This window comes from Cuculus canorus, chromosome 21, assembly GCF_017976375.1.
Source record: "Cuculus canorus isolate bCucCan1 chromosome 21, bCucCan1.pri, whole genome shotgun sequence".
Taxonomy (NCBI): domain Eukaryota; kingdom Metazoa; phylum Chordata; class Aves; order Cuculiformes; family Cuculidae; genus Cuculus; species Cuculus canorus.
In genome coordinates this window covers 3,235,848-3,255,313 of record NC_071421.1, presented here as the reverse complement: position 1 = coordinate 3,255,313, position 19,466 = coordinate 3,235,848, and the positions used below count along the sequence as shown (strand labels likewise).

The following is a 19,466-nucleotide window of genomic DNA, read 5'->3' as shown; positions in this document are numbered from 1 at the left end:
TCTCCCCGTTCCAGCCCCACTGCTGCCCCGGTTCCTCACGGTTCTTTGAACAGTTTATCCCTATCCCTGTTTTCTGTCCCATTCCTGTTGGTCACTGACCCTTCCCTCCCCTCCCAGTTTCCCCCCGGTTCCAGCCCAGCTTCTCCCCACTCCCTGTCTGGTTCCCCCCCAGTTCCAGTCCTGTTACTGCCTCGGTTCCTCCTCATCCCCTCTCCGGTTTCTCCCCAGTTTCCAGCCCCACTGCTGCCCCGGTTCCCCCCATTCCCTGACCCCTTTCTCCCCAGTTTCATCCCATCCCGGTTCCCTGCCGCCGTTCATTGCTCTAACACAGCCCGGTTCCTTGCTCCGGTTCCCAATCCCGTTCCAGCCCCACTGCTGCCCCAGTTTCTCCCGGTTCTTTGAGCAGTTTATCCCCATTTCACCCCGTTCTCTGTCCCAGTTCCAGCCCTGCTCCTTCGCTCCGGTTCCATCCCCATTTCCCTGTCCCGTTTATCCCCGTTTCACCCCCTTCCCTGCCCGGGTTCCTCCGGTTAAGGCCCCGCTTCCTCCCCGGTTACAGCCCCGCTGCTGTCCCGGCTCTTCCTGCTTCCCTGACCGGTTCATCCCCATTCCCTGTCCCGGTTCCAGCCCGGACGCAGCCCCAGCTCCTCGCTCCGGTTCCTCTGTTCCCATTCCTCTGTTCCCGCCCCTCCTCCCCTATTTGTCGCGGCCCTCCCGCGGCCCCTCCCCGTTCCTCTCCCATTTCTCCCCGCTCCGGCGCCGGTTCCTCCCCGGTCCCTCCCCGTAACTCCCGGTCCCTGCCCGTTCCCTCCCCGGTCCGTCTCCTCTTCCTTCTCCCGCGTTCCCGTCCCCTTCTCTCCCGCTCCCTCCCCGCCGCGGGGGCTCCGCGGGGCTCTAAGTGCGCGGTTCCGGCGGCTCCGGGCGGCGGAGAGTAGTGAGAGCGGTAAGAGCGGGGGTGGAGGGCTCGGGTGCTCCGTGCGGGCCGGGGCCGGGCTCGGGGGGCGCTTCCCGAGGGAGGAATGCCGCCGCGCTGCCGGGATGAGCCGCTCGGGCTCCCTCGGGATGCGGGGCCGGAGCCGGCGCGGAGCGTCCCCGCGGGGGGAGCCGCGTCCCGGGGCAGTGGGGGCTCCGCGGGGCTCCAACCCGCCTGCCCCGAGCCCCGGGCGGGGGCTGCGGAGCCCTCCGGGGCTGCCGAGCCGCGGCGGCTGTGTCGGTGCTCGGGGAGGCTCCATCCCCGGCCGGGCTGTGGGTCGGGGGGACGGAGCGCCGCTCTCCTCTGCGGTGTTCTCGGGAGGCCTCTGCCCAGAGGGTCCGTGACCCGAGCGGCGAACGGCGCCGTGAGCTGCTGTGGCTGCTCTGGTGTGTTCTGCTGCCGTTAGTGATGAGGGGAACGGGGCCGAGTCCCGGTTGCTGTTTCCTGGGCTGCGGCTTTCGAGAAGGAGGTGGTGATGGCATAGAGGGAGATCTCAGTTAAAGGAGATTAAACCATAGTTTGTCCTCAAGTTCTGCAATGGGGCAGAGAGGGGGTGCAGAGCTCTGGGGGTGCGTGGGGTGGCACAGAAGGTGAGTAAACCTAACCCTGAGTGAGAAGCTGCTTCTCAGAGTCTCTGCAGGTGTTGAGCTGCTTCTTGGAGTTCTCTGCAGGTGCAAAGCTGCTTCTCAAGAGTTTTCAGCAGGTGTGGAGCTGCTTCTCTGAGTCTCAGCAGGTATGGAGGTGCTTCTCGGGGTGGTTTGGGACGGGTACGGAGGTGTTTCTGGGGATGGTTTGGAATGGGTATGGAGCTGCTTCTTAGAGTGGTTTGGGACAGGTACGGAGCTGCTTCTCAGGGTGGTTTGGGATGGATACAAGCTTTAGGAAGCACAGGGCTCATGGTGAGGTGCCCACCAGGGTTTCACAGTCAGCCTGTGGGAGGTGGAAGAAGCCTGGCCATGGCAGCTCAGGCTGGCAGCATCCCTGCTCCCTGATGGGGATTAAGAGAAGAAACAGGGACTGGTGATGTTCCAAGTCTGCTGAGTTAGATGCAAATCAATCTCGTGCCTCCTGCGTGGCAGGTGTAGGGTATGTGGTGTGGCATAGAATGTGAGTAAGCCTAACTTTGAGTTAGGAGCTGCTTCTTGGAGTGCTGGGAGAGGCTTTGCTGATCTCTTGCCTTTTGCAGAGCCCCGGTTGTACCAGGAAATCTGTGAGAGAGGGCCGAACTCCATCAGCCATGAGTCAGATGAGGATTTGCTGGAGGAATCCATCCCAGAAGAGCCGTCCCCTCTGGATTCTACTATTGTGGTGCAGAGCTATCGCCTGGCGCAGGTGACCTGGAGCCAGCTCCCAGAGGTAGGGGCAGCAGCCACAGCTGTGTGTACTTTCAAAGCCCTCTGAGCTGCCAAACAAGCTGTGAGGAGCTAATTCTGCAACAATGGGGTGTCCTGGGGTGTGTGGGTTCCTGTCCAGGTTCATTGCGATGCTGGCAGAGCTGCTGTGGTCGTGCTTGTAAGCAGTTCACCTGCAGATGGGGGTGAGGGAGATGCTCCTGGTGGATACCTGGGCTTTCCCTCCTGGCCTCTGGGGAGAAGAATCTCCTCCTGTGGAGGGGCATGAGCTAATGGCCACAGCAGCAGCTGCTGCTCATCCTGGCTCTCGCCCACAGGTGCTGGAAGCAGGCATCCTGCCCAAGATCTGCCCTGAAGAGCGCAAAAGGCAAGAGGTGAGGAGCCTTCAGTGTGCCTGGGAGCACAGGGTAAAGGCAGGAGGTTTCTGGTGCTGTTGCTTCCAGCAGCTCTGGGGCTCGGCAGTGCTGGGAGGACTCGCCCTCTTCTCTTGGGGGGCAAGCAGGCAACCCCCTTGGTTGCTGATGGGGAACAGCCACTGGGAGGGAAAACATCTTGATGGTGTGGCCTATTAATGAATGAAAGACCTAAAGCTTGCTAAAGGAGTTGGTGTAGGCCGGGCAATGCGTGAGATGATACAGGAAATGCTGTGCTGTTGGAGCAAAGCCATTTCCAGTGGCTTTGTGAAGATCCAACCTAAATAAGATACAGCAAGTTTTAATTGATTGCCTCACAGTTTAATTCCTGCAGGTTGTTATATCTTCACTGTCCGTCTGTTTCAGGCAATGTTTGAGATCATCACCTCTGAGTACTCCTACATGCACAGCCTGAGCGTCCTGGTGTGCTGCTTCATGAGGTCAGAGGAGCTGAAGGAGACCATGACCCTTTGCCAGCAGCACACGTGCTGGGGCAGAGAGCAGAGGGGCTCAGCCTCTTGCCATTCTCTGCTCACCTTGTTTTTCTTTTCCCAGCTGGTCAAGAACTGCAATGAGGGAGCCCGTGCCATGGAGAGGACAGAGCAGATGTACACCCTGCGAAAACAGCTGGAATTCGGAAAGAAGAAGGTGAGGGTTTGTGGAAGTGTGTGTGGAATCTTTTGGGGTGTGCTGGGGAAACCTTGATCTGGAGCAGCATCACAACTTCATGCTCAGGGTGAACATTGTTTTTCTGGCTGTTGTGACTTAACTACAAGTTCCTGGGCACTCTCCCTGCCAGGCTGGAGGGCTCAGCAGGAGTAGAGTGTGCTCTCTGCTCTCACCTGCTGCACTGTCAGGACTAAAGCCCTGGCACTGTGCCTCCCTGCTGCGGTTCGGGGGGGATGCTGTGTCTCTGGGTGGGGTGAACAGATGGCCCCAGAGTCCACTGTGAGGGTAAACGCAGCCCCTTGGGGTAATTTTCCCTGCTGATTTTGAGAAGGGGAGCAAGTCAGCCTTTGCTCTGGGTCCCTTTCAGCCTTTCCCACTGATCTCCACTGGCTGCTGAAGCGGGGGGAGCTGTACCTGCTGCTGTCGGAAGAGGCTGGCATCTTGTTCAACAACGTTCTGATCATAACCAAGAAGAAGAGGTAAGGCTGGGGGGGGGCTTTCTTAAAAAAAAGATTAGAGGGGGTAAAAAAAAACCCTCAATTTCCCAAGCAGTGAGTGAAATTGTCCACATTTCCCTGCTTTGACATTTATTAGGGTTCCTTTGTAGCCAGGAGGGAAGCGCCCAGCTCCACACCGTCTGCTTCTCTTTGTGGGTGGTTGGCAGGTCTGCTGCGTCCCAGCCCTGGGCATCAGCGCAGATCCTGACTGTGATGGGCACCTTGGTGATGCCAGGAGGGGTGGGAGTGTGGATTTATCTGGGATTTACCCTGCTGAGCCTTCCAGACTGGCATGGGCTGAGGAGGTGTGTCTTGGAGAGGAGAACTCTGGACATCGCGCCCTGCTCCTTAGAACCTACTTCCCTTTAAGTTACCAATACTGATGAATATATAATATGTTTCCTAGGAGGCACAGTGAAATTCCCGGAGTTCTCAGGCTGTATAAGATTCATCTTCCACATGTGCTTGGAGGGGGGCAGCAGAAGAGATGGACACTCAATACATGCGGTCAACCCTTGGCCACTGCAAGCAGCCGGGGGAGAGCACTCAGAATGTGGTTTTTTTTAACAGAAGTTGTTTGCGCACCACTAAGAGAACATAATAAAGTTTTACGCTGTGTGATAGGTAATCAGGGATGAGGATGATGTTGTCCATGTGCCAGACAGACTTCAGCAACATCATGAAAATAATGAAAGAATTATGTCTGGTCCTGATGGAGTTTAATTGAATCTGTATGTAACGTTGCAATTTTTTCGCTAATTCTTATTTCTTCATCAATGGTATTTTTATTTTTTGTGTTAATTGGGTTAACATCCCTGTAAAGAAATAATGTTTAGGGCGGTAGGGAAGGCCCAAAATTTGCGTAATTAAAGTCATGTGCTGTGTGATTGGTCACCAGGGATGAGGAGGATGCTGTGTAGGTGCCTAAACGGCCCTGACTGCCCCTTCCAAGTCTTTGATGACATCAGGAAAATAATAAACGAGTTGTCTACTTGTCCTTGACTGAATTTATTTTCACCTGTATGTAACTTTGCAATTTTTTTCCCTAATTCTCATTTTATTTCTTCCTCAATGGTATTATATTTTTTTTTTTGCGTTAATCATGTAATAGCCCGGTAAATAAATAATGATTATGGCGGTAGCTTTGACGATGTCAGGAAAATAATAAATGAGTCATCTACTGGTCCTGATGGAATTTATTTTCATCTGTATGTAACTTTGCAATTTTTTCGCTATTTCTTCCTCAAAGGTAATTTTTTTTTGAGTTAGAAGGGAAGGCCCAAAATTTGCGTAAAGTTACGCGCCATGTGATAGGGAGGATGTTGTCCATGCACCTAAACGGCCCTGATGGACCCTTCCAGTCTTCAACAATGTCATGAAAATATTATTGGGTAACATCCCTGTAAAGAAATAACGTTTATGGCAGTAGAGAAGGCCCAAAATTGCGTAATTAGAGTTATGCGCCATGTGATCGGGAGGATGCCGTCTAAGTGCCTGAAATGGACCCTTCCAAGTCTTTGATGATGTCAGGAAAATACTAAACGAGTTGTATACTGGTCCTTGACGGAATTTATTTTCACCTGTATGTAACTTTGCCATTTTTTTGCTAATTCTCGTCTTATTTCTTTGTCAATGTTTGGGTTTTTTTTGCGTTAATTGGGTAACATCCCTGTAAGGAAATAATGTTTACGGCGCTAGGGAAGGCCCAAAATTTGCGTAATTAAAGTTATGCGCCATGTGATCGGTCACTGTCCAAGTGCCTAAATGGCCTGTAAGGACCCTTCCAAGTCTTCAACGACGTCAGGAAAATACTAAACGAGTTGTCTACTGGTCCCGACGGAATTTATTTTCACCTGTATGTAACTTTGCCATTTTTTTCGCTAATTCTCGTCTTATTTCTTCCTCAACAGTATTTTTTTTTGCATTAATCGGGTAACATCCCTGTGAATAAATAACATTTACGGCGGTACAGAAGGCCCAAAATTGCGTAATTAAAGTTATGCGCCGTGTGATCGGTCACCAGGGATGGGGAGGATGCTGTCTAAGTGCCTAAACGGACTCTTCCAAGTCTTCGACGACGTCCCGAAAATAATAAATGAGTTGTCTACTGGTCCTTGACGGAACTTATTTTCACCTGTATGTAACTTTGCCATTTTTTCGCTAATTCTCGTCTTATTTCGTCCTCAACGGTATTTTTTTTGCGTTAATCGGGTAACATCCCTGATAAAGAAATACTGTTTATGGCGGTAGGGAAGGCCCAAAATTTGCGTAATTAAAGTTATGCGCCATGTGATCGGTCACTGTCCAAGTGCCTAAATGGCCTGTAAGGACCCTTCCAAGTCTTCAACGATGTCACAAAAATAATAAACGAGTTGTCTACTGGTCCCGACTGAATTTATTTTCACCTGTATGTAACTTTGCCGTTTTTTTCGCTAATTCTCGTCTTATTTCTTCCTCAACAGTATTTTTTTTTTTGCATTAATCGGGTAACATCCCTGTGAATAAATAACATTTACGGCGGTACAGAAGGCCCAAAATTGCGTAATTAAAGTTATGCACCACGTGATCGGTCACCAGGGATGGGGAGGATGCTGTCTAAAAGTGCCTAAACGGACCCTTCAAGTCTTCGACGACGTCACGAAAATAATAAATGAGTTGTCTACTGGTGCTTGACGGAATTTATTTTCACCTGTATGTAACTTTGCCGTTTTTTCGCTAATTCTCATCTTGTCTTATTTCTTCCTCAACAGTGTTTTTTTGCGTTTACTGGGTAACATCCCTGTAAATAAATAGTGTTCATGGCGGTAGAGAAGGCCCAAAATTTGCGTAATTGGTCACCAGGGATGGGGAGGATGCCATCCATGCACCTAAATGGCCTGTAAGGACCCTTCCAAGTCTTTGACAATGTCAGGAAAATAATAAACGAGTTGTCTACTGGTCCTGACTGAATTTATTTTCACCTGTATGTAACTTTGCCATTTTTTTTTGGCTAATTCTTGTCTTACTTTTTTTTTGCATTAAAAAATAATGTTTACGGCGGTAGAGAAGGCCCAAAATTGCGTAATTAAAGTTATGTGCCCCCGTGATCGGTCACCAGGGATGAGGAGGATGCTGTCGAAGTGCCTAAACGGACCCTTCCAAGTCTTCGACGACGTCAGGAAAATAATAAACGAGTTGTCTACTGCCCCTGACGGAATTTATTTCAATCTGTATGTACCTTTACAATTTTTTCACTAATTCTTATTTCTTCCTCAACAGTTTTTTTTTTTTGCGTTAATCGGGTAACACCCCTGTTAAAGAAATAATTTTTACAGCAGTAGTGAAGGCCCAAAATTGCATAATTAAAGTTATGCGCCGTGTGATCGTTCACCAGGGATGGGGAGGATGCCGACCGCGTGCGAAAACGGACACTTCCAAGTCTCTGATGACGTCATGAAAATAATAAATGAGCCGTCTACTGGTCCCGACGGAATTTATTTTCATCTGTATGTAACTTTGCAATTTTTTGTGCTAATTCTTGTCTTATTTCTTCATTCAACGGTGGTTTTTGTGTTAATTGGGCAACATACATGTAAAGAAATAATGTTTATGGCGGTAGTGAAGGCCCAAAATTGCATAATTACAGTTATGCGCCGTGTGATTGGGAGGATGCCGTCCACATGCCTAAGCGGACCTTTCCAAGTTTATTTCCATCTGTATGTAACTTTGCAATTTTTTTGCTAATTCTTACCTTAGTTCTTCATTCAACGGATGTTTTTTTGCGTTAATTGGGTAACATCCCTGTAAAAAAATAATATTTACGGCGGTAGGGAATGTCCAAAATTGTGTAATTAAAGTTATGCGCAGTGTGATCAGTCACCAGGGATGAGCAGGATGCCATCCATGTGCCTAAATGGCACTGATGGACCTGTCCAAGTCTTCAACAACATCATGAAAATAATAAATGAGTCATCTACTGGTCCTGACGGAATTTATTTTCATCTGTATGTAACTTTGCAATTTTTTCGCTATTTCTTCCTCAACGGTATTTTTTTTGCGTCAATTAGGTAACAACCCTGTAACGAAATGTTGGCAGACTGCACCCCCTCTGCCATCTGGGCAAGAGTCAGTATCACTGCACCCTGCTGAGGTCACAGCGTGTTCGGTCTTCCCGAGCAAGTGAAGATGTGGCAGCAGGAGACACTTCACAGAGCTCAGGATGCAGCCACAGCCTTTTCAACTGAAGCCAACACCTTGGCTATGTCCTCAAGCCCTTCTCCAAGTCATTAACATGGCCAGGAGCATGCAGATGCTGGGTCTCACATTAATTAGCCACTCCAAAGCCCAGTCCTGAATAACAGGATCTGCCACCTGTGACTGCTCCAGACAAACCAAATTCAAGAAGAAAGGATCTCCCACTCCTGTCTTGCTCTGTCTGCAGAGAGTTTGAAGACTCCTTGAAATGTCTTGACAGCAGCATCTCTCCTTGCCTGTGAGCCTAAACGTCCGTCTCTATCCGTAGCCGTTCCATCCGTCGGACATTGCACTCCACCGCCGTGCGGCTGGTGATCTGCCGAGCGCAGGACTGGGGAAACCACCCCCTCTCCCCGTCCCTCAGCCGCTCACCCCAGCACCAGCCTACGAGAAGAACAGAGCATAGTGCACAACAAGGAAGGTGTCGGTCAGGTTCTCTGGACTCCCTAAAGCGCTCCCCCACCTAAGTTAAATCATCCCCGCTCACAGGCACTTACCATCTTCTCCACCCAACACCAGGACAACATCAGCCTGTTGCAGGGAGATCTCATCCGCCTGTTTTGCCAAGTATGCATGGGTTAGCTCCACTTGGCTCAGATCTGCAGGGAACAGCAGGGACTGAGTGAGCAGGAACAGTCAGGAGCTGCAGCCCTGCCCCACTTTGCTCCCCAGGGCCGGTCACGCTTTTTTAGTACCTCCTTTAGGAGTGGCATCAGGTTTCTCCTTCCCTCTGTGCATCAGCGCAGCAATCCAGCGGGCCCGGTCACTCCTGCAGAAGGAAAGGCCATATCACTTCAAGCCTTAGGGACAGCACCCATGTTTGATCTGAGCATTCAACGTGAAGATTCTTCACAGGTAGTGAAGTATCAGCGAAGCAACCAACACTTGGCTTAATTTGGAGACTGGAAAGATACAGGAAACATAATAAAGATGAAGAAACAGAGCAAAGCGAGAAGCCCACGAACAGGTACTTTGCAGAAGCCTTGGGGATTTCCAGGGCACCACGTTATCCCACAACCAAGAATATGCACCGTGTAAAAACCCACTGGGCCACTCACAGTGTTTCTGCTGACAGCACGATCTCCTCCCGCCGGCCCTCGCTGTCCTTCTCCATCACCACTCGGAGCAGGTGCCCGCCGGCCACACCACGGGTTATGCCATCTCTCCTGTTGGGAGGAGGGGAGGGCGGGTCCGTGTTCTCAATCTTCTCCACTGTGATCTGGTCCAGCGTGGCGTAGTTCATGACAGTGTAGCTCTCCTCACTGCGGCAAAGATAGGATTGGCACCTCAGCTGCCAGCAGATGCCTCCCAACACCAGCCCCAAACCCTAGCAGGTGACATTTAGTGGGCATCACCATGGTGCCCATCACAGTCAGGATCTGAGCTGATGCCCAGGGCTGGGACACAGCAGACCTGCCAACCACCCACAAAGAGAAGCAGAGGCTGCAGAGTTGGGTGCTTCCCTCCTGGCTAAAAAAGAACCCTAATAAAGGTCAAAGCAGGGCAATCTGGACAATTTCAGACACTGTTTGGGAAACTGAAGGGGTTTTTTTACCCCCTCTAGACTCTTTTTTTTTTTTAAGAAAGCCCCCCCCAGCCTTACCTCTTCTTCTTGGTTATGATCAGGACGTCGTTGAACAAGAAGAGGTAGCAGAGCCTGCCGGCGCCTCGACGGAAGATGCCAGCCTCTTCTGACAGCAGCAGGTACAGCTCCCCCCGCTTCAGCAGCCAGCGGGAAGCGGAGATCAGTGGGAAAGGCTGAAAGGGACCCAGAGCAAAGGCTGACTTACTCCCCTTCTCAAACCCAGCAGGGAAAAATCACACCAAGGGGCTGCGTTTGCCCTCACCGTGGACTCTGAGGCCATCTGTTCACCCCACCCAGAGACACAGCATCCCCCCCGAACCGCAGCAGGGAGGCACAATGCCAGGGCTTTAGTCCTGACAGTGCAGCAGGTGAGAGCAGAGGGTAGGAGGGAGTGTGGGTTATCCTGCTGAGCCCTCCAGCCTGGCAGGGAGAGTGCCCAGGAACTTGTAGTCAAGTCACAACAGCCAGAAAAACAATGTTCACCCTGAGCATGAAGTTGTGATGCTGCACCAGATCAAGGTTTCCCCAGCACACCCCAAAAGATTCCACACACACTTCCACAAACCCTCACCTTCTTCTTTCCGAATTCCAGCTGTTTCTGCAGGGTGTACATCTGCTCTGTCCTCTCCATGGCACGGGCTCCCTCATTGCAGTTCTTGACCAGCTAGGAAAAGAAAAACAAGGTGAGCAGAGAATGGCAAGAGGCTGAGCCCCTCTGCTCTCTGCCCCAGCACGTGTGCTGCTGGCAAAGGGTCAAGCAGCTGCTCCAAACTGGAGAAATGGCCAAATCCCGGCACACGGTTCAGGCCAGACTTGGGGAAAAGTGGCCAGAGGTTCTGCCATGAAGATCTCCAGGAGAAAGCCAGCATGTTTCCTCTGCCTGGAGAGGGACCAAAGTGAAACCACATCAAAAGTGAGCTTCACAGAGGCAGAATTAATTGCTTCCTGAGCAGACGCCCCTCCACAGCGTGGTCCACCACAGTCTGGCCAGGCATGCATTTTGTTCCCCCTTGGAATGAGTACACAGGACAGACAATGAGCAGCTGGAGCACATTGCCAAGAGCCAGAGGGACAATAGGAAGAGCTCCTACTACTGCTTTGGTGGCTGTAATCTCCATCTCATATCGCCTTGAGGGAATGACCACCAGCTGGGAAAGCAGATGGGGATGAGACACAGGAGCATGAAAAGCACACAGCTGATGACTGCCACTGCTCCTGCACGCCTCTAGCCTTTGCTCTTGGCCCACACCTCCAAAAACTGAGGGAAGACAAGTATCAGAGCTCACTGTCGCCTGGAGAGAGACTCTGAGAAGGGAGAGCACCCCTGGAAATGACAACACTGAAGGGAAGGACAAAATATGAGCCAATGAGGAAAGGAAAGATGACAAGAAACATGAAAAAAACAAGATCAGGTGAAAAGGTCAGCAAGAGAGAAGATGTGTAGATCCAGCAGCTAATTCGCAGCAGAGAAATCTCAAGTGAACTGATGTAGGGAAGAGAAATCACTGGAAGGAAGAAAGGTGGAGAGCTGGCGGCCAGGCCTCACCTTGCTGATGGCTTTCAGTGCTCTGGTGGCAGCTCCGTACGCTGCAGTGCATGCTTTTGTTTTTTGACAGACAGTCTAGAATTTCAACATAAGATGCTTTAGTGACATTGCAAGACAGAGAACTGCACATCAACCGCTGACAGGGGATTCCAGGATGTGACACATGCTTGAGCCATTCCCCAAGGTCAGCCTGGCAGCAGGGCTGCCTTCAAAGCAAGGTTTAACTGTGCTGTAGCTGTGAATCTGGTCTCTGCTGGGGCTTCCACATCAGATATGGCCTTATCACCCTTGTCACTCCACACAGCAGGCCTCCCACAGCCCTCACAGACCAGAAGCTGTTACTAGAAATCCTATATCCAGCAGTATCGCTGTGTAGGGCACTTGAGTCCAGAAGCCCTGGATTTCAACGGAGCTTGTGCAAGACCTGTTCTACCTTCCTAGACCATGAATGAAACAGGACAATCTTACCACCCTACCCTGGGGCACAGAAGAACCTCAAGTCCCTCAGGTGGATGGCAAAGATACAAAGAGTTACCTACGAAGCTTTAAACTGCACATCTGACACCCACAAGAAGCAAATGGCTCTGGATCAAAATCCTGAATACAGACTCGGGGATTCCAGCCTTGGCTCCCAAAGAAATGGAGTCCAAGCAGAAGGCTGTCCTGAGCTCAGCAAACCAAAGAAAAGTCTAACACCACCAACTTTTTGGAGGTGCCACCCTATGACTTACTTACATCCAACAGCAGAGGAAGCCGTGTTACTCTCTGCATAGGGAGAATGAGAAATGAAATCATTGGCAGGCCTCCACATTCTGGTTTCCTTTCAATTTGTTTCAAGGTCTCTTTAAATAAGGGGTTTGTGGTTCTGGAATAGGACAAGAAAACTCCATTAACTCTGTTCTGTAGCTTAAGATTTCCCAGCAGCTTTCCATGCGTAAGAGATGTAGGGCAGCAGTGGATCTGTCGCTAGTGCCCCGTGGCAGCCCTGCTGAGCTCTAAGCACACAGCTGGGGCAAAAGAGGGCCTCATGTGTCAGCAGGGGATGGAAAAACACCTAAAGATGCTCAGTCTGCCAGAAGGTGGGTAAAGCCAATAGCAGGCACAAACCTGACCTGTACCACCACTATGATCTAGAGACGAACATACGCATCCCCAGCACATCCATGCATGTTAACAACCTCAGCAAGACCCATCCGACTGCGGTACACGGAAGGGCTAACCCCACTTCTCCCCATCCTTCACCCTTCAGGCAGAACAACACAAATCACATCCCAACCACCCAACACAGACAAAGCGAGGTCTTGCAGGTGAACTTCGCTCAGAAAGGAGAGAGCATTCCTTAGGGAAAAGGACACAACAGCACACTCGGAGCTACGGGCAGGTCAGGGTCCCATCTGCCCTGCTTGCAGTCCACCAGCATCCCTGTATTACTGAGAACCTGTGGAAGCAATTCCTTTGCAAGCCTGAGCTCACAGCAGTACTCACAGCAGCTTCTGAAGGGTCCTCTGTTGGTAGACTTCGTTGGAGCAGTAGCTGACGTAGGGGCTGAAGTGATTGGAGGCGTGCTCCTCCACTATGTCACTGATGTCAGGAATTAGGACATTCTCCTGGTGGCGCTTCTCTAGGTCTTCAAAGAACCTAAGGAGAGCACAAATGTATAACAATATTCCCACTGCAACTTTTTCCCTGCCTTTCTTCTCAGAGGAGAAAGGGACCCGGAGCCCTTGTCCACGGGGTCAGCTCTGTGCAGCTCAGAGACCCATATCTGTGCCTCAGAGACAGGGAGCACAGCTCTCCAGCTCCCTAGGCTTCCGCTGCTCCCATCCAAGATCCCTCCTCTGCTTCAGCAAGACTCATTTCTGCCCCATTGGAATTGTTTCTGCCCGGCCACGGGAAGCCACAAGCCCTCAACGCCCCCGCAGCAGTTCCCAGGCTGCCGCAGCCCCGCCTGCTGCTTTCCCACACGGACACGGCTCCTGAGGCCTTCGCTCCCCACATCCCAGGAAGCAAAGGCCACGCTGACACTGGCTCTTTGCAGTCAGTTTCCTCACCAAGCCATCCCCAACCCAGGAGAACAAGCAGCCGCACTGTTGCAGGGACAGGGGCTCAGCCAGCTTTCGGTGCCCGGTAGCAGCCACACAACTGAGTGCCACCACTAGAAACCATTTATAAAAACTAGTGTCAGGCTAACAGAGCATCTTCCCCTGGACATTCGGGTCCTGACAGCAGCAAGCTGCCGCAGGACAGTGTGCCACGACAGGAGGCACCACCAAGAAAGGGAGAGGTGGAATGTCTCAGAGCCTTTGAGCGATCCAAGGGATGATTGTTTTCACACAGAAAAGAAGCAGAGCTCAAGTCCCTCCTCCTGGTCCCAACCCCACGCCAACGGCCCCACTTGCCTGGTGCTGACCATCAGGATGTCACTGATGTTGGAGAAGAGGTGGTGGTGCTCCGTCTGAGTCATGGTCTCCTTCAGCTCCTCTGACCTCATGAAGTGGCACACCAGGACGCTCAGGCTGTGCAGGTAGGAGTACTCAGAGGTGATGATCTCAAACATTGCCTGAAACAGACGGACAGTGAAGATATAACAACCTGCAGGAATTAAATTGCAAGGCAATGAATTAAAACTTGCTGTATCTTATTTAGGTTGGATCTTCACAAAGCCACTGGAAATGGCTTTGCTCCAACAGCACAGCATTGCCTGTATCATCTCATGCATTGCCCGGCCTACACCAACTCCTTTAGCAAGCTTTAGGTCTTTCATTCATTAATAGGCCACACCACCAAGATGTTTTCCCTCCCAGTGGCTGTTCCCCATCAGCAACCAAGGGGGTTGCCTGCTTGCCCCCCAAGAGAAGAGGGTGAGTCCTCCCAGCATTGCCCAGCCCCAGAGCTGCTGGAAGCAGCAGCACCAGAAACCTCCTGCCTTTACCCTGTGCTCCCAGGCACACTGAAGGCTCCTCACCTCTTGCCTTTTGCGCTCTTCAGGGCAGATCTTTTGCAGGATGCCTGCTTCCAGCACCTGTGGGCGAGAGTCAGGATGAGCAGCGGCTGCTGCTGTGGATCGCCAGTCCTTGCACACCCTCCAGGGTGGTCTGGGACTCTGCCCAGCCCCACACCACTCACCCCACCCAGCATCTCCCCCCACAGCCACTTGTGGCCCCACAGCCTGTGGCCATTAGCTCCACAATCCCTCCACAGGAGGGGATTCTTCTCCCCAGTGGCCAGGAGGGAAAGCCCAGGTATCCACCAGGAGCATCTCCCTCACCCCCATCTGCGGGTGAATGTCTTACAAGCACGACCGCAGCAGCTCTGCCAGCATTGCAATGAGCCTGGACAGGAACCCACATGCCCCAGCCAGGGCTGGAGAGCCCAAGGACACCCCATTGCTGCAGAATTAGCCCCTCACAGCTTGTTTGGCAGCTCAGAGGGCTTTGAAAGTACACACAGCTGTGGCTGCTGCCCCTACCTCTGGAAGCTGGCTCCAGGTCACCTGCGCCAGGCGATAGCTCTGCACCACAATAGTGGAATCCAGAGGGGACGGCTCTTCTGGGATGGATTCCTCCAGCAAATCCTCATCTGACTCATGGCTGATGGAGTTCAGCCCTCTCTCACGGATTTCCTGGTACAACCGGGGCTCTGCAAAAGGCAAGAGATCAGCAAAGCCTCTCCCAGCTGCGGCCCACGCTTCCCTTCCCAGCACTGCCTCACCCCATCAGCGCTGCCATGCACCTTGACAAGGTGGCACCTCCCCACCAGGGCTGGACTTTGCACAGCAAGAAATAAGCTGCAGTTCCCACTCCCAACAGCTTCCCAGAACCAGCGCAATGTACACAGCTCTTCTGTGTTTGCCTAGAGCGAACAAAGCTGGGAGTGCTCCTGCTGTGAGCACAGCAGCACCCCAAGTGTCATCACACCCTGGGGAGAGGGAAAGCAGTGCTGCAGAGCTCCTCTTGCAGATAGGGAAAGAGAGGCAAAAGGAACAGCCCCAGGCCAGGGACATGCAGCAGCACATGTGGCAAAGGAATTCCAGGGATTTGTTTTGCTGAGAAGCACCCATCTGCAAGGCAGAGGGGAATGTGGAGCTCAGGAAGAGGGAAGGCAGCACTCACGGTCCTTGAATGAGCCACCACGCTTCTGCACCCGCCTCCGCCCAAAGTTTCTCTGCAAGGAGAAGAGAAGACACTCCAGTTACTCCATTCCTGTGGCCCAGTAAAGCATTTTGCTCCTTTGGAAAAGGGGAGAAGTTGCCTGCAGGCCAACTGTCAGCAAATACCACCCTGTTCTTTCAGCTTGGTTTCTGTCTGAGCTTTTGTTTGCCTTCCTGAAATGACTCAGCTTTCACCTTGCGTTATCGGGGCCACGATCTAAACCATTCCATAGTTAATGCTGCTGCTTTTCACATCTACCTGTCTCATGCCTGGACTTTGCCTGCGCTCACCTCTCCTTTTCCCCAGACCTGCTTCTCCCATGTTTATGTACAACTCGGAGCCACACACCCGGCCAACCCCACCCTGCAAACATGCCCACAGCCGCCTGCAGACAAGCAGGAGCCCCGGAGCAGCCAGTTACACTCCCCACAAGAGCCATGTCAGCTATTTCCGGGCTCTCCAGGGACCTACAGCATCTGCTGGGGACATGCAGGCTTCCCAAGGCACAAGTCACATCCCCAGGCTCAGCTCCACACAAAGTAGAGGCTTCCCTGCCTGAGAACAATCAGGGGACAACGGGTGCCAAACTCACCTTGTTCCTGCCAGGGCTGCGGGCAGGTAGGGCACTGCCATCCTCTGACACGGGTTTCAGGGAGGGGATGGTGCTTGCCGGCTCCAAGTCCATGTCCACACCCTTCATGGCAGCACGGTAAGACATGTTCCTCAGGTTGCGCTTGAGGGTCCCCCCATCGTCATCCTCCACCTCCACGGAGAAGCTGGGAATGGATGCCCGTTTTGGGTCAGGACTCAGAGGTTCCCGTCTTGACCCAGCTGCCCCAAAGCTCTGGTGCCGGAAGGGGGTGTTCTTCGTCTTGGTGGAGACAGCCAAGCTTTTGGGGATCAGCTGCTGTGTTCCCAACTTCAGCGCAGCCGGGCTGTCCGTGCTGAGGACGATGCGGCGAGGCTCCGCCGAGGTGGGAGAGCCCATTGGCGAAAGCGAGGTGGCATCGGGTGCCACGGCAGAGCTGCATTTTCCAGGGAAGGAGGTCGGACTGGGAGGCTCCGGCCGCACAGGGTGACATCGGTACTCTAGGAGAAAGGTCTTGTCATCCACACTGCTGCCATCGGGACTTCGGGACATGAGGGCCACAAAGCTGTGTGAGACAGATAAGCAGACGGCTGAACACCTTCTCTCAGCAAGGCAGAGAGAATTTATGCCTAGTGGGGAGTGTCAAGACAGCGCAGGACCCAGCCTCCCTTTTCCCAGGGCGCTGTACGCAGGCGGAGCCCACACAGACACACTCATGATGCTCTCACTACCCATTCCCCTCTCTCCGGCTGCCTGCTGCACAGGGGATGGGCTGGAGGCTCCCGAACCCCACAGCCAGTTCCAGGCAGAGCTGAGTGGGATGCAACTGAGCTCCAGGGAGCAGCCAGGCCATGGAGGAGACACCAGGTTGGTTTACACCTGAGCAAGCAGCTGGGGCAGGCCTGGAACACCACCAGCTTCTCTTCTGCCACCCCTTTGTATCCCCTCTTAATCCCCATCAGGGAGCAGGGATGCTGCCAGCCTGAGCTGCCATGGCCAGGCTTCTCCCTCCTGCCTTCCACCTCCCACAGGCTGACTATAAAACCCTGGTGGGCGCTTCACCATGAGCCCTGTGCTTCCTAAAGCCTGTACCCATCCCAAACCATCCTGAGAAGCAGCTCCGCACCTGCCGAGAACTCTTGAGAAGCAGCTCCGTACCCGTCCCAAACCACTCTGAGAAGCACGTAGAGACTCCAAGAAGCAGCTCAACACCTGCCGAGAACTCCGAGAAGCAGCTCTGCACCTGCAGAGAACTCTTGAGAAGCAGCTTTGCACCTGCAGAGACTCTGAGAAGCAGCTTCTCACTCAGGGTTAGGTTTACTCAACTTCTGTGCCACCCCACACACCCCCAGAGCTCTGCACCCCCTCTCTGCCCCATTGCAGAACTTGAGAACAAACTATGGTTTAATCTCCTTTAAACTAAGATCTCCCTCTATGCCATCACCACCTCCTTCTCGAAGGCCGCAGCCCAGGAAACAGCAACCGGGACTCGGCCCCGTTCCCCTCATCACTAACGGCAGCAGAACACACCAGAGCAGCCACAGCAGCTCACGGCACCGTTCGCCGCTCGGGTCACGGACCCTCTGGGCAGAGGCCTCCCGAGAACCCCGCAGAGGAGAGCGGCGCTCCGTCCCCCCGACCCACAGCCCGGCCGGGGATGGAGCCTCCCCGAGCACCGACACAGCCGCCGCGGCTCGGCAGCCCCGGGGCCCGGAGGGCTCCGCAGCCCCCGCCCGGGGCTCAGGGCTCGGGGCAGCCGGGCTGGAGCCCCGCAGAGCCCCCACTGCCCCGGGACGCGGCTCCTCCCGCGGGGACGCTCCGCGCCGGCTCCGGCCCCGCATCCCGAGGGAGCCCGAGCGGCTCATCCCGGCAGCGCGGCGGCATTCCTCCCTCGGGAAGCGCCCCCCGAGCCCGGCCCCGGCCCGCACGGAGCACCCGAGCCCTCTGCCCCCACTCTTACCGCTCTCACTGCTCTCCGCCGCCCGGAGCCACCGGAACCGCGCACTTAGAGCCCCGCGGAGCCCCCACGGCGGGGAGGGAGCGGGAGAGAAGGGGACGGGAACGCGGGAGAAGGAAGAGGAGATGGACCGGGGAGGGAACGGGCAGGGACCGGGAGTTACGGGGAGGGACCGGGGAGGAACCGGCGCCGGAGCGGGGAGAAATGGGAGAGGAACGGGGAGGGGCCGCGGGAGGGCCGCGACAAATAGGGGAGGAGGGGCGGGAACCGAGGAACGGGAACAGAGAAACCGGAGCGGGAACCGGAACGAAGAGCCGGGGCTGCGTCCGGGCGGGAACCGGAGTGGAACGCAGGGCTGGAACCGAGACAGGGAGAGGGGTGAAATGGGGATAAACTGCTCAAAGAACCGGGAAGAACTGGGGCAGCAGTGGGGCTGGAACGGGGAGGAACGGGACTGGGAACCGGAGCAAGGAACCGCGGCAGGGAACCGGGATGGGGAATGGGATGAAACTGGGGAGAAAGGGGTCAGGGAATAGGGGGAACTGGGGCAGCAGTGGGGCTGGAAACTGGGGAGAAACCGGAGAGGGGATGAGGAGGAACCGGGGCAGTAACAGGACTGGAACTGGCGGGAGACCAGATAGGGAATGGGGAGAAGCTGGGCTGGAACTGGGGGGAAACTGGGAAGGGATAGGAAGGGAAGGGTCGGCGACCAATAGGAATGGGACAGAGAACGGGGTGTAATAGGGATAAACTGGTTAAAGAACCGGGAGGAACTGGGGCAGCAGTGGGGTTGGAACGGGGAGGAACCGGGACTGGAAACTGTGGAGAAATAGGCATAAACTGGGAGGAGACTGGGAAGGGGGTGAAGAGGAACTGGGGGGAAAGGGAGGAAATTCCAGGCGGGGAATGGGGAGGAGCTGGGCGGGAACTGGAGAGAAACGGGGAGAGGATGAGGAGGGAACGGGCAGGGAGTGACAGGAATAAGGGGAAAGGACTGGGAGTTGGGGCGGGAAACTGCGGGAGAAGCGAGGGAGGGATGAGGGGAAGCGGGGCAGTCATAGGGGGAAAGCGGCTGAGGAACAGGGAGGAGGGGGGCTGGAAAGGGGGGTGAGGAGGGAACGAGCCGGGGCTTAGAGGAATGGGGAGGAAGGGCTGGGAGCCAGGGCAGAACCCAGGAAGGGTTGCTGAAGGCTGCGGGGTCGTTCTCCCGTCGTGTAAAGGGGAAAACCTGGATTCCAGAGAGAGGGGCTCCAGGAAAGCTGGGGAGGGGCTCTTGATGAGGGACTGTAGGGAGACGGTGAGTGGGATGGTTTTCAGCTGTGAAAGAGGAGACTGAGATGAGATCTTCAGGAGAAATGATTTCCTGTGAGGGTGGGGAGGCCCTGGCCCAGGTTGCCCAGAGCAGTGGTGCTGCCCCATCCCTGGAGGGGTTCCAGGCCAGCTTGGATGGGGCTCGGAGCCCCTGAGCCACTGGGAGGTGTCCCTGCCCATGGCAGGGGGG

At 54.0% G+C, this 19,466-nt stretch overlaps 1 protein-coding gene and 1 long non-coding RNA gene across 2 annotated transcripts; one reads left to right on the top strand and one right to left on the bottom strand.

Annotated features, from left to right (window-relative positions):
- The first annotated feature begins 708 nt into the window (after positions 1-708).
- On the top strand, positions 709-5,040 carry LOC128854232 (uncharacterized). Its single transcript, XR_008453210.1, has 7 exons — positions 709-943; positions 1,603-1,706; positions 2,160-2,329; positions 2,643-2,699; positions 3,105-3,178; positions 3,294-3,386; positions 4,311-5,040. It is a non-coding gene; the product is annotated as an uncharacterized LOC128854232 (long non-coding RNA).
- Positions 5,041-7,448: 2,408 nt separating this feature from the next.
- ARHGEF16 (Rho guanine nucleotide exchange factor 16) lies at positions 7,449-16,611 on the bottom strand. Its single transcript, XM_009561559.2, has 14 exons — positions 16,012-16,611; positions 15,381-15,432; positions 14,738-14,907; positions 14,234-14,290; positions 13,668-13,828; positions 12,754-12,906; positions 12,004-12,133; positions 11,269-11,343; positions 10,294-10,386; positions 9,741-9,895; positions 9,196-9,399; positions 8,833-8,906; positions 8,635-8,736; positions 7,449-8,521 (listed from the first exon to the last, which is right to left on the bottom strand). The coding sequence occupies exons 1-14, from the start codon at positions 16,558-16,560 to the stop codon at positions 8,382-8,384; spliced, it is 2,115 nt and encodes a 704-aa protein (XP_009559854.2). The 5' UTR covers positions 16,561-16,611; the 3' UTR covers positions 7,449-8,381.
- Positions 16,612-19,466: the final 2,855 nt, after the last annotated feature.